The following is a 13,917-nucleotide window of genomic DNA, read 5'->3' as shown; positions in this document are numbered from 1 at the left end:
ACCCGATACGGGCAGTACGAGCACCTGGTAATGCCCTTCGGACTGACCAATGCCCCCGCTGTCTTCCAGAGGTTCATGAATGACATATTCCGGGACCTGCTCGACCGCTTCGCGATCATATACCTGGATGACATTCTAATTTACTCCCGCAATCCTGCCCAGCACGCCGAGCACGTCCGCCAGGTCCTGCAGCGCCTACGAGCCCATGGTCTCTACGCCAAGCTGGAGAAGTGCGACTTCGACCTGCGCTCCGTCGAGTTCCTTGGGCACATCGTGTCACCGCAGGGGATCCTCATGGACCCGAAAAAAGTAGAAGCGGTCCTGACCTGGCAGGCTCCTCAGAATCGCAAAGACCTGCAGCGGTTCCTCGGTTTTGCCAACTACTATCGGCAATTCATCCCGGCCTACGCATCCCTGACCACACCCCTGACTCAACTACTCCGCCCCAAAGAACCCTTCCACTGGTCCCCAGAGGCCGATAACGCCTTCTCCACCCTGAAGACTCGCTTTGCCATCGGGCCACTCCTGAGATACCCCGACCCCCAGCTTCCCTTTACGGTGGAAGCTGATGCCTCCAACGTGGCCCTGGGAGCAGTGCTGTCCCAGCGCGAGGAGCCGTCCCAGCCACTACAGCCCTGCGCCTATTACTCGCGGCAGCTCACTGCTGCAGAGAGGAACTATACCATCTGGGAGAGGGAGTTGCTCGCGATCAAGGCGGCGTTTGAGGTTTGGCGACATTACCTCGAAGGGGCTCGCCACCCTGTTCAAGTGCTCACCGATCACCGGAACTTGGAACACCTCCAGACCACCCGCCGTCTCAACCAGCGCCAGATCCGGTGGTCCCTATTCTTCTCTCGCTTCGACTTCCGGATCTCCTACATCCCCCATACCCAGAACCGGAAAGCAGACGCGCTCTCCCGGAAACCGGAATACGCCCCTGCCTCAACTGAGACCGCACCCGCTGCTCCAATCCTGCCGCCCTCAGTATTTGCAGCCACCTCCACTTCACCAGCACTCGTGGAGGACATTCGGGCTAGCCAGGCCAATGATCCCTGGGTCCAGCAACACCTCCAGGCTCTCCAAGATGACCCAACAGGGGAGTTCACGACTCGAGGCGGCCTCTTGCTACACCGCGAACGCCTCTATGTGCCGCCCGGGCCCTTGCGGGCAGAAGTGCTACGCCTGACCCACGACTCGTTACCCGCCGGGCACTTTGGACAGCATAAGACCACCCACTTGCTGACAAGGGAATTCTGGTGGCCACGAGTTCGCGCTGATGTTGCCCGCTATGTCAGCTCCTGTGACGTCTGCCGACGGGCCAAAGACATCCCAGCCAAACCCTCAGGGTTGCTGCAGCCCTTGCCCACATCTTCAGGACCCTGGGATACCATCTCGATGGACTTCATCACGGAACTTCCACGCTCCAAGGGTCAGACTTGTATCTGGGTGGTCGTCGACCTATTTACCAAGATGGCCCACTTTGTTCCGTGCCCGAAACTCCCCACAGCTCAGGAGACGGCCCAGCTTTACCTGCAACACATCTTTCGTCTGCATGGACTCCCAGCCCATCTGATCTCCGATCGGGGCCCTCAGTTCTCCTCTCGGTTCTGGCAAGCCCTCCATTCCAGCCTGGGTACTCGAGTGCACCTGTCCTCGGCCTACCACCCACAGACAGATGGCCAGACAGAGCGCACCAATGCCACGCTAGAGCAATATCTCCGCTGTTACACCTGTTACCAGCAGGATGACTGGACCACTCTATTGCCCCTAGCGGAGTTTGCATACAACAACGCGGTCCATTCATCCACCCAAATGACCCCGTTTGCCGCAACCTACGGGTACCACCCTCGGTTCTTCCCAGCGATCCTACCACCCACGAATGTCCCCGCCGTCGATGCCTACCTGCAAGAACTCCGTGCCAGCCAAGACTTGCTCCGAGAGCAGCTACAGCAAGCCAAGGAGGCATATAAACGGGCTGCGGACCGAAAGAGGCAAGAAGGCCCTCCAGTGCAGCCGGGGGATCAGGTGTGGCTCTCAACTCGCTACCTGCGCCGGCCTGGTCGGTCTCACAAGCTGGATGCACGGTTCATTGGACCCTACCCCGTCGTTGAACAAATAAACCCCGTCGCCTTCAGGCTCCAGTTGCCACCCCACCTCCGCATTCACCCCGTGTTTCATCGCTCCCTCCTTGTTCCGGCTGCACCCCCTGACCCAGCTCGGACTCCTTCCCCACCGCCGCCACCACCAGTGTTGGTGGATGACGAGGAAGAATATGAGGTGCGCCAGATCCTGGACTCCCGGTACCATCGTGGAGGCCTCCAGTACCTGGTGGACTGGGAGGGATACGGCCCAGAAGACCGGTCTTGGGAGCCCGAGGACAATCTTCATGCCCCGGACTTGGTGCACCAGTTCCACAACGACCACCCCGACCTTCCAGGTCCCTCGACGGAGGGGGGCCCTGGGGGGGGGGATAGTGTCATGGGTGCTGGGGACCCTTCAGAGGAAGTTGAGTCTGATGAGGAAACTGTGCCCCTGCCACCTGCACCAGTGCCCCTGCCTCCTGCTGGAGAAGATCCCAGCCCCCCTGCCTCGCCCTCTCGGGTGGCTCGTGTGCGTGACCGCCTCCGGCAGGACCTCAGGGATCGGAGGAGGGCGGCACGCTCACAAGCAAGACGCTCCCTGAGCCCTGAGTTCTGAGAGGATTCTGGCCCTTCTAAGAGCAAGGATGCTTGAGTGGTAACAGGATCCTGGCTGCCTCCCTGAGCCAGCAATTAGCCCAAACGGGCAACAGCCAGCAGAGGGCTATATAGCTGTGGGCTTTGGGAGGAAGCTTTGTGGAAGCAACTAGTCATCTCCCTGACATCCTAGCATCCACTCCGGCTTGACTTTGGTTCCTGACTCCCTGACTTTGGCTTTGGACTTCTGGACTCCCTGACCTCGGCTTCTGGACCTCAGACCTGCGATACTTCTACAGTGATTCGGATTTGGCGCCTCGGACCCTCCTGCTTACTGGCTACAGACCTCGGACTGCCTCTGGACTTTGCCTGACCCGGCCCCAGCCGTGACAATGTGGAGCTTTTGTTCTCTCTAAGGCTTGTGTGCTTAAGTAGCCAGAGGTCCTGAGAGGTCCTGGTTAATGGTCTGAGGGCTAGGAAAAGTGGAAGTGTGGTTTCTCTCTAAAGGTCCCATTGCCCCCAGTGGGCATGATGAAATTCTGCAAAGTTATACCTGACCTCAACTACTGACTATCAGCCTTTGCACGGCAGGTAGCCCAGCATTCATTTACTTAGTCTTGTGATTAGCAGAGGAAAGCTGGTTTCTTACACCAGAAAGGCGGGGGGGGGGGGGGAGGGAGAGATCAACAAAATGAAGGTTGATGGTAATGCTACACTGATCATGATGATAATAAACAATGGTAGATATTGCATGACTCTGCAGACATTCCTTTGCTGATGATTGGGTCAGCTAGTGTTAAGGATGGAAGACAGGTTTTGCATCCAGTTTCTCCAAATGCAGCACATCATTTTTCTCTATAGGCATGAATGGCAACTATTCCTTTGCATGGGAGAAAATAAAGATACTCAGCCTCCTCTTAAGCACGGGCAAAAACATGGTTCTTGCCACTTGGTAATACCAACCCTTGTGAATCAAATGAGTTCTTATTTCGACATAGCCCTTCCTCTTCTACATAGTCTCCTTCCCCATCCCATACTGTGGTCACTGTAGCATGGAATGGGATGGAATGCTGGGGCCAGAATATGGCCTTCTATATAGAGAAAGGGGAATAACTCATGGCGCCTGATCCAACAGGATCACAGGTTTTGAAGCTCAAAGTAGGTCTGTTTGCTTTCTGTTTTCAGTGGCTCTCTCAGTGAGAACTGCTTGTGAGACTTTAGCCTAGACAAGATGGGGGAAGGGATGGGTTCTAGAGCTATTACTAGAATGGCACAGGAACAACCTTGTTTCCAAATATTTTATTTCTTTATTTCTTTATATCCTGGTTTTCCCCCCAGTGGAGACTTAAAGCATCTTACAGTATCAAACAACCACCACCACCTTTTTTAGGGGGAGGGCTTCTGAATTAAGAGCATCTCTCTCTCCCTCTCCCACCCTCCAAAGTAAGTGATGACATCCTCATGGCCTCCATGGTGCCACTGCCAAAATGCCACAAGGGCACAATGCTGATTGGGCCCGCAGTGCAGCAGGCTGAGGCGCTCTTTTTCCCCACTGTACTTTAAGAAATGCCAAAACAGCCGCACACCCCTCCCATGGCTGTTTGGGCCCTTGAAAAGGCAGGGAAAATAAGTGTGCTGCACGGTATGTCTAATCAGAATTGGGCCCTTGCAGCATTTTAAAGCCACTTTAAAATGGCAGCAGTATCCTCAGGGTAGACTTGAGGACCTCTGACTTGAGGAAAAGAAACTCAGCCAGATCTTGTTTGGCCGCAGCAGCAGACTAGTGGGTTCTTCCTCACTTCCTTCTGCTGCATGCACAGATCCTGCTGGGAACCTTTCTGGATTGGAACTTTCACCATTCTTATCTTTTTCATCCACACAGCAACTCTGTTTAAAATGCATTGGAACTTTGCTTATCCAAAAGGCAAGTAGAATCTGAATTCAGTGTTATCTGCAGGTCACCAGGCTCTAGCAGAGCTGATTTATTAAAACTTATTCTTGAGGAGCACACATCTTTAAATGTCAGAAGCAGGGGTGGGGGAGGATCTAATTTTGTAATAGACCTTTGCAGACAAGAAATAGCGCAGAGCTTTGTTAACCTTTCTTTGTTGCGCCAGCAGTGTGCTCACCCTTTATTTCCTCTTAACTGTAGGCTGCCAACTTCGGACAAGAATAATCATGGCGTTTAGCTCTTTCTGGGCTCACTTTCAGAGATGAAGGAGCTGGTGGCTACTGGCAAAGTTACAGGATAAGAACCTAGTTCAGCGTGAATTTCTTCCCCTAGACATAAGATTTTTGCTTCCTCAAGTCCCACACTATTGCTAAACATATTTTTTCTATGGCAAACAGATGCTGTTCTCTCTCCACTAGCTTCCTATTAAGACAAAGAATGGGATGCTGAATTCCATCCTCCCAGTTGGCTTAGCATGGTCCCTATCTCAATATTGGAAGCATCAGTATATAGTAAAGGGCTTCATAAAGTCAGGACCCTTCAAGACTGGCTCTGTGGTCAATATCTGTTTGAGGTGTTTATAGGTAGTCTATTTTATCTTGTCAGGTAATATCGTCTTGGTAAGTTCACACAGTGGAGCTGCAACGGAACTAGACCAGGGGTGGCCAAACTTCCTTAATGTAAGAGCCACAAAGAACAAATGTCAGATATTTGAGAGCTGCAAGAAAGGAAGGCAAATAGATCGGGGAGGGAGGAAGAGGTGAAAAGAAAGCAACTTTAATTTTCAATGCATACTCTAAGCTGCCAGCAAAGTGATTTAAAGAGACAAATGCCTTCTCCAAGCCGGCCAATGGGGCAGTGGGGCTTTGAGAGCCACAGAATATATATAAAAGAGCCACATGTGGCTCCTGTTCTGCAGTTTGGCCACACCTGAACTAGACTCTAGAATGAACCTTTGATAGTTTATTACCTGGCTACTGTTGTAATGTCTGACTTATTTATATCACTTGCACTTACCTTGTTGTGTGCTTACTTGTAATAAATAAAAGTTTGTTTAAGAATGAACCTTTGATAATATCCCACAAATCCTGTAAAGGCTTTTATTTGCTTTTGGGTTGTGGATTTAGGTCATTCCTGTATAACTTGCACTTTGTTCCAGTCTGGAAATAATAAATAAAAGTTTGTTCAAGAATGAACCTTTGATAATATCCCACAAATCCTATAAAGGCTTTTATTTGCTTTTGGGTTGTGGGTTTAGGTCATTCCTGTATAACTTGCACTTTGTTCCAGTCTGGCTTTATTACCCCACCTCCAAGTATTGCCCTAGATATTTTACTTGGCACATAGCTATTGGACATTTTGAAGGCTTTCATTATTCTCCTTTATTCTTTGGAACACAATGGCTAGAGGTTGTAAATCTGTCTAAAGATTGCAGTATCATCTATATACACAAGTGCAAAGTCTTTAACTCAATCTGGAACATGGCTGTGTTGTTCTTAAGACTGAAAACCAAAACTGTTGATCATGCCAGAATACTATGGGCATTTTTCAATTCTCAGTTCTAATACAGTGAATTTTACTTCAACATTGTAATCATCTCCATACCTAGAATATAAGAACAGCCTGCTGGATCAGACCTGTGGTCCGGCTAATTCAGCATCCTGTTTCACCCAGCAGCCCACCAGTTGACCTGGAGGGCCAAACAAACAGAGCATAGTGGCCAAAGCCTTCTCCTGATGTTGTCTCCTGGCACTGGTATTTATTGTTATGTGGAGGCTCTGTTCAGTCACCATAGCTAGCAGCCATTGATAGAGCTCTCTTCCATGAATCTGTCTAACCTCCTTCTAATTATGTGGTAGTACATGCTAGGAGAAATAGCAAAGCGGTTCCAAGAACATTTTTAAAAAATCAGTTTTGGATTTCTTTATATAAGCAAATGCCCCCGGATTCATAGATAGTGTGATTTTCAACCGGAAACTGTTTATTGTATGATGCATGCTTATTTCCCCAAAAAAACTATGTCTAAAATAATGGGCTACTGGTCTTCACAGTTTCATAGTTCAAACAGCTTTCGAAGTCCACTGAAGGCAACAACCTACAATGTATTATAAGTAACTCTGTTTATTATACACATCAGCTTGGCAGTTCTATACTTTTTAAACTTAGTCCTAATATTTTCAAAGTTAGAAGTACATACACACTAAAAGAAAATTTCAGTGTTTACAAGTTGCACATTTTTGCTTGTTTATCACATTCTGATCTGTGGCCTCCCTCAGATTTTCCATTACACTTGATTATATTCTTTTTCATATTTAAAGATTCTTCTTCCTTTTATAATCTCTTCCCAAAAGAACAGTACGTTTATCTTCCTTTTCCTGGAGACAAAAAGGCACCTTGGAGAATAATTGTTTGTTGTGCCACAAGGTTTCATAGGCAACTAAGTTCTCCGTCAGAGATGTTTAGAAGGATTGTGCGCATGAACAATTCCAAAAGCACTCTGAGGGCCTGAGTACTAAACATCTCATCCCTACAGTACAGCTCAAAAAGAAACAATTTAATTTTGGTAGAACAGGATCTCCTCCAACCATTATTGTTGCTTTTTTGCTGTCAAGTCACAGTTGATTTATGGCAACCCCATAGGGTTTTCAAGGCAAGAGATGTTATTAGTAAACTGAAAAATGCAATCAGATTTCTTTATAGATTCCAGTTCTGAAGTCTTCCATTGGAAGTCCCTCCTAAAGTCACAAATGTTTGTCCAAGGAAAATGAAACATTCGAAGACTGGGTTTTTTATGTTCTTGCTTTTAAAACTTAATAAAAGAACTATGCAAACAATAAAAAACCCTGTTAATTCCATTACTACTTATAATAAACTGCTTAGGACTTACTAGAGGGTGTCTCAGAAAAGTTAATATACTTTCTAGGTAGCTGAAATTTTGTACCCATATTGTCCATGACTTACCAATTAGAAAATTCAGAAAATTGGATAATTCAGTCTTGTCTTTAATGTGTCATCTAGACCATTAGCAGTTACAAATTTCCCCAAACTACTGTGTGGTGACTCAGAGCACCTGATTTCCTTCTGATTTCCATACATTCCCCCTTTAAAAATAAAGAATTCAGTTGTGCAGCTGCATTAATTACAAAGCCAATACTTCCACATCAGAGATCTTCTGCTTTGTTTGCCAAGGGGAGGGACATACCATTCATGACTCAATAAATTAAAATAAGTCAGAGTTGGTGTGTTGTCAGTCTTCTGTGGGTGTTTGGAAGGAGCATTTATTGTCTCCTGTTTTTCATTTTTCCTTGTCCCTGGGGCTGAGAGGTGTGAATACTTTAGCTAGTTGTTTGCATTAGCTACCGATGCCCTAAGAGCAAACAGCCTGGAAATTGTTTTTTTATATATATAAATATATATATAAACAGTCACTAGATTTACTTGTTGGATGAAACAGGCACTTTTTTCTAATACTTAGAAAACACATATTACTTCACATGTTGTTAGGCAGTAAAATACATTCAAGCAGGAATGGCAACAAAACCCTGGATCAGATTAAAGGCCTTTGAGACCATGAAGATATGGATGGCTGAAAAATTGTAATAGTTCAATCAAAAGTTTTAGATTAGGGAAACAAGCCATGAAAGATTCCTATGCAACAGTGTGCCAGTGTGAGCTTTAGTTCTTTCTAAGGCTTGGACACAGGTTTGAATACTCACTCTTCTGATTGACTTCAGGCCAATCACTTAGCCCAAGGGAGAAGAGCTTGCAAGTTTGCCTGTTTTCCCTTCCTTTTCCACTTCACACACAGCGGAAATATTGCTCTACCTATCGGTCAGACCTCAGAGGCTGACTGAAGTCCCAATGCTAAGTAAGTGAACTTGAGAGTAAGCCTGCATTAAGCTTGATCTCTGGGAGCTGCACAATATGTGTGAAAGAGCCACATGTGGCTCCCGAGCCAGTTTGACCACCCCTGACTTAGCCTAACCTAGCTCACAGAATTATTGTGACAATAAAATGGAGGAGAGTAGAATGACGTAAACAGCTTTGTGTCATCATTGGGGAGAAAGATAGACTGTAAATGAAATTCATAAATAAACAGTACTTGTTTTTCTATTTGTTCCTCTGCGCTCCAGTCAAGTTGCATCAAAGTAATTTTTGAAAAATCTCAAGTATTTTTCCAGGTCACTCTCAAATCCTTACTGAGTCATCTTCATCCTTCTCCGCCCTCCTGTATCTCAGAACAAATGGAGTTTTTTACTTATTTATGATCTGAGACTTGGGAAATATTGACTCTTTTTAAATCTAGAGGTATGGATTGGTAGGGTAGCTACATAACTTTTAATAGGGCAATAATTTTGATTTATTTGCAAGGTCATACATAAAAAATATGGAATACATACATTCAAAAGGATTTCCCCACAATACATGAATGTGGTACACATAAAGGCCAAAATAATAAGATAAAAAATAAATTCTGAACCTGAGTGACACCTCTCCCACCATTCCATTACCTTGTAGGGAGAAAAGGGGAACAGTTTGTAGTCACAAAGATCTTGCTTGGGGGGAGGGTTTAAAATACATACAACCACAGCTAAAAATAATTTGAAAATACCTTGCTTCACTCTATTGACTCATTTTTCTGTGTACGTGATCCTTTAATCCTTTCCAGATCTGTAATTCAATTGTGTTGTAACTGGATTCTGACCTGTAAAGGAAAGAGACATTTGCTTTGATATATTTCCATATCCTTTTGCCAAGGACGGTCTGTGACAAACAAGTCTCTTTTGACATATTCTGTCTACCTTTGGAAAGTTTCTTATATCTTACTTTAATAAAAGGAAGAAGAAAGCAGAGATTTTCAAAAAAAATTGCAGCAAAGTTCTGAAACAGACACATTAATAATCTATTGTATGCAGTAACATCTCCAGATCTTCGTAAACTCAGATGAATGGTATAGCATTATCTACATGGGAGAAAAAAACTGTTGTAATAATATGGACAATGGGGTAAGGGAAAGAGAATCAAAATGTTTCAAACAATGGTTGTGTAGCTTTTCTTTTGGTTTGCAAAACTTGATCCAGGCTCAGATCCCTAAATAGTTATGAGATTTCGCTCACCCACACAAAATCTCTGCTGTTTATTAATTAATGAGTTAGTGTTATTCATCTATTTGGACACATATCTGTTTGAATTGCCTAAGGAAGCTGAGCTGTGCACTTGAGATCTAAATTGTTCTCCAGTTGTGTGTTTCAATTTCTGCTTCAGTCTTACAAACATAGTTTATGAACAAACATTGAGCCAAGTAGCATTTTTAAGACCATCAAAGTTTGGTGTGAAAGACCAGCTTTTGGTGTGCATGCACACTTCATCAGATACATAGAAAGAGTTTTCCTCAAAGTTTGTATATAGGTAGAGGGTAAGGAAGGATGGTTTCCAGGAAGGTCTAGTTAGAGTTAAGATTCATAAGTAACTGGATGTAGTGTAGTTGAGATTGGATTAAAACAGTTGTTAAGCTCTGTGATTGGCATCAAATTAGTATACAAATACAAGAAGAAGAAGACTGTAGATTTATACCCCGCCCTTCTCTCTGAAGCAGAGTCTCAGAGTGGCTTACAATCTCCTTTATCTTCTTCCCCCACAACAGACACCCTGTGAGGTGGGTGGGGCTGAGAGAGCTCCCCAGAAGCTGGCCTTTCAAGGACAGCTCTTGAGAAAGCCATGGCTGACCCAAGGTCATTCCAGCTGCTGCAAGTGGAGGAGTGGGGGATCAAACCCAGTTCTCCCAGATAAGAGTCCATGCACAATCACTACACCAAACTGGTTTGTTAACAAGAGTTAACAGATGTGAGAACTTAGTTTGAATTTGGTGGCATCTCCAAGACCAACAAAATTTAATTCTGGGTACAAGTGAGAACTGAGAGACTTAGAATGTGTAGATGCACATTTCCTCAGATACATTGAAACAGATTCCCTTAAGCTTTACATAAGGGGGGGAGGGGTTAGTTGCCAGGAAGGACTATTTAGAGTCAAGATGCATTACAGCTAAGATTGTAATAATGCAGTTGGTAAGGCCTGTGAATAGCAGCAAATTAGCATAAAGATAATTAAAAGTACCATCAGATATGAGAACTTAAGTTTGAGTCCAGTGGCACCTTTAAGACCAACAAAGTTCAATTCTGGACATGAGAGAGAACTGAGTGACGTAGCAAGTGTAGTGAGATAAGAAACTAATACCTCTGTTAAGCCCTGGGGGTTTCAATGTCCTGAGTAATGTAATAACTTCTAATTGAGCAATCACTTGTCCCAGTCTCTTTCTAAAATTCTTTTGCAATAAAACAGCTACTTGGAGGTTCCCCCATTGAGTGCCCTGAGCACTTTCCTTCCTTGTAACTAACCCAACCCTCTAGCTATAGGTAAGGCTTCAGGAAAACTGTATCAATGTATCTTCTGAAGTGTGCATGCACATGAAATCTTATACCCAGAATTAAACTTTGTTGCTGTTAAAGGTGCCACTGGACTCAAACTTTGGTCTGTTGCTTCAGACCAACATGGCTACCCACCTGAACAGACCCACCTGGTCTGTTGCTTCAGACCAACATGGCTACCCATACATAGTTTATGTGTTGTGAAACATTCTGTTGTTTTTGCATTTTTCTTTGTAAGAGACAGTGTTTCATAATCGCAAACATTGGACTTTCCTTTAGCATCTCTATAAAGTGCTCTGAGGTACATTTTAGTTTGTGTGAAAAGGGGTGGATCCAACGATCCACAGATGCAAGGCCCACAGATCTTTCCCACATTATCTCCCTTCATCTGTCCTTTCCAAATCCAGGAAAGTTAGGCCTTGAGTTGCTGACCTGACATGGATACATGAGGGTTAAGAGGCTGTAGAGGGGAGAGAGAAAGGGGCAAATCACTTTCTTTTCCCTCTTATGTCAGCAAAGCTATGTGGACTCAAGAGGCACAAAGGACCCTATGGGCCAGATGCTGAGTCCAAGTATTTGCATGCAAAAACTCATCCATAATGTCAATGCAGATGCGCAACCTCGACTTTCAGTTTGAACAGATCAGTTTGGCTTACAAATGTTAGGCTCCTTGATGCTTTGGCAACAGACAACCAGAGATGGTTGTGAAGAGATGGAATCTAATGATTCTTCATGCTTTGGCCTGCTGCCTTGAAAATCCTGTTGAGTGTGCTTTTAGTCTTGTGTTAGCCACACTTGTTAATTGAATGTGGTAATACTGCATTGGATATCCTTTTCCTGAAACCTTCACTTGTTTGCTTTTAAAAAATATTTCAGATTTCTGAAAAGTACGGCCTTCCAGCTGAGAAGATTACAAAGCTTTACAAGAAGAGTAAAAAGGGGTAAGATCTGGATCACATTTAACTAAGCGATGCTAGTATGGACCTTCCTGGGGAACTGACAGTGAATCTGGATTACTGAATGCTGTTATGTACTTCAAGGAAGCAGTGGGACCTCAGTTTGCCATCTCCTGTTTCACCCTCTCCCCCACTGGGCCTCATATTAAGTCTTCCATAAGGATGCCATGAGTTTTCTTACTAGGGGGCAACATGTGGCTTGTAGTGGGACAAAGGAAACTCACAACAGGATATTGCTGCATCACATTGGAGAGGAATCCTAGAAGGGAATACCTTGTAACAAAGGGTGTTGTTTGTATAACTCATAGTCACATTGGAAGATGAAATTGCAGGAGATGGCAGGTCCAAGTATTTACACACAAAAACCCTCATCTGTGATATCCACTAGGGATTTGCAATCTTATCCTATGGGAATTTGCAGCTTTGTCTATTTGAATCTAGCGGTAGAAAGTACTGCCTGGTCACAGCTGATTTATGGCACCCCCATAGGATTTTCAGGGAAAGAGACATTCAAAGGTAGTTTGCCATTGCCTGTCTCTGTGTCATGACCCTTGGTGGTCTCCCATCCAGAGACTAACCAGCGCTGACACGGCTTTACTTCTGAGATCTCCACAAGATCAGGCTAGCCTGGGCCATCCAGGTCAGGGCTACTTGAAGTGTGTCTGAGAATTGAAATAGAAAGTGTTACTAACACATCTCTTTCCAATTCCAGGATCTTGGTAAACATGGATGATAACATAATTGAACATTACTCCAATGAAGACACTTTCATCCTGAACATAGAGAGTGTGACAGAAGGCTTCAAAGTCACATTGACGGAGATCTAATCCCATGTCGCATCTCGTTTTAAGGAACAGTTCCTCTACAGCCCTGACTGCTGACTAATGCTGAGGAAAGAGGGCGTTACAGAACTTCATGGCAAACAACCATATTCGTTTTTGCCCCAGGAAACAAGTCTAACACAACTTCTGATTATTCCTTATTTATTGCTCCTCACTCTGCATTGTGTAAATAATCAGTGGACTTTGGACTTCACCATCTCACCCTCCACTAGGGTGAAATTGTGACTTATTAAAAAAAAAACACCGCTGTTTAGTATGGAAGAAAATGGATCTGAGGAATCGTGGTCTTCCAGTTGGGACAATACAAGCAAAACTGCAGCCTCAGAAGCAAATTGCTAGAAAGTCTGGTAATATCATTCATGCAGAGGTAATGATGGGAAAGTGGCTGATGACGTCCACCTGTGCAGAACTCCCACCAATAACTGAGTGTAACATGTGGTTTAGCCATAAATCCCCAAGTGCTTCCCCACCTGTGGCAAAGGGGGTTGGCTAAGTAAGGCACTCAGATGGCCTGTAATTTGTAAGTAAAACACCATCCGTTTTAACCCTTTGTATATAATGTTTATAATATGTAATAATATATTCTTCCTGTCTGTGTGCATGTGTTTACTACCCCTCTGTTGAATTAGAAGATGGCAGAATCTCTTATACAGGAGAGAAGTTCTGCCATCGGATATTCAGTGTGCAGAGAGATCGATATTTCTGTACCTTTTGCCCATGACTTTCTCATCTATACTAGACTGCTAAATCTCTCCTTATTGTCACCTCTGGTAACATCCTCCACAAGCGTAGTGCCTGGGAAGCTTTGGAATGCTTGTGGTTATGCTTGAGCTTCCATTCTCTGTGCAGTGATATTCCTCACAGACTTCTCATTTGCTGTGTTATTTGTCTTCTTTCTTTACCCCTATGGACTTTCACTGTTCTTTCCTGCATTTGCTGAGCTTTAGGCACATCCATGGAGATAATGGGAGGAGTTTATTGGTGAAGTCCCTAGATCCAATCCCCTCATGCTGATCTTGGTAGATCACTGGTCTGACAGTATAAAGCAACTTCATGTGTTCATGTGCC

At 44.8% G+C, this 13,917-nt stretch overlaps 1 protein-coding gene across 2 annotated transcripts in view; it reads left to right on the top strand.

The window, feature by feature from the left end:
- Nucleotides 1–13,448, top strand: part of GRHL2 (grainyhead like transcription factor 2) — a 127,508-nt gene extending 114,060 nt beyond the window's left edge. For both annotated transcript variants that reach the window (XM_060243423.1, XM_060243424.1), the window contains exons 15-16: nucleotides 11,928–11,992; nucleotides 12,720–13,448. In XM_060243423.1, coding sequence (XP_060099406.1) covers nucleotides 11,928–11,992; nucleotides 12,720–12,834 — 180 coding nt within the window. In that variant the 3' untranslated portion in view covers nucleotides 12,835–13,448. The remainder of the gene's footprint in view (nucleotides 1–11,927; nucleotides 11,993–12,719) is intronic.
- Nucleotides 13,449–13,917: the final 469 nt, after the last annotated feature.

The sequence above is a fragment of the Heteronotia binoei genome, chromosome 7 (genome assembly GCF_032191835.1).
Source record: "Heteronotia binoei isolate CCM8104 ecotype False Entrance Well chromosome 7, APGP_CSIRO_Hbin_v1, whole genome shotgun sequence".
Taxonomy (NCBI): Eukaryota; Metazoa; Chordata; class Lepidosauria; order Squamata; family Gekkonidae; genus Heteronotia; species Heteronotia binoei.
This window is presented reverse-complemented; position numbering and strand designations above follow the sequence as displayed.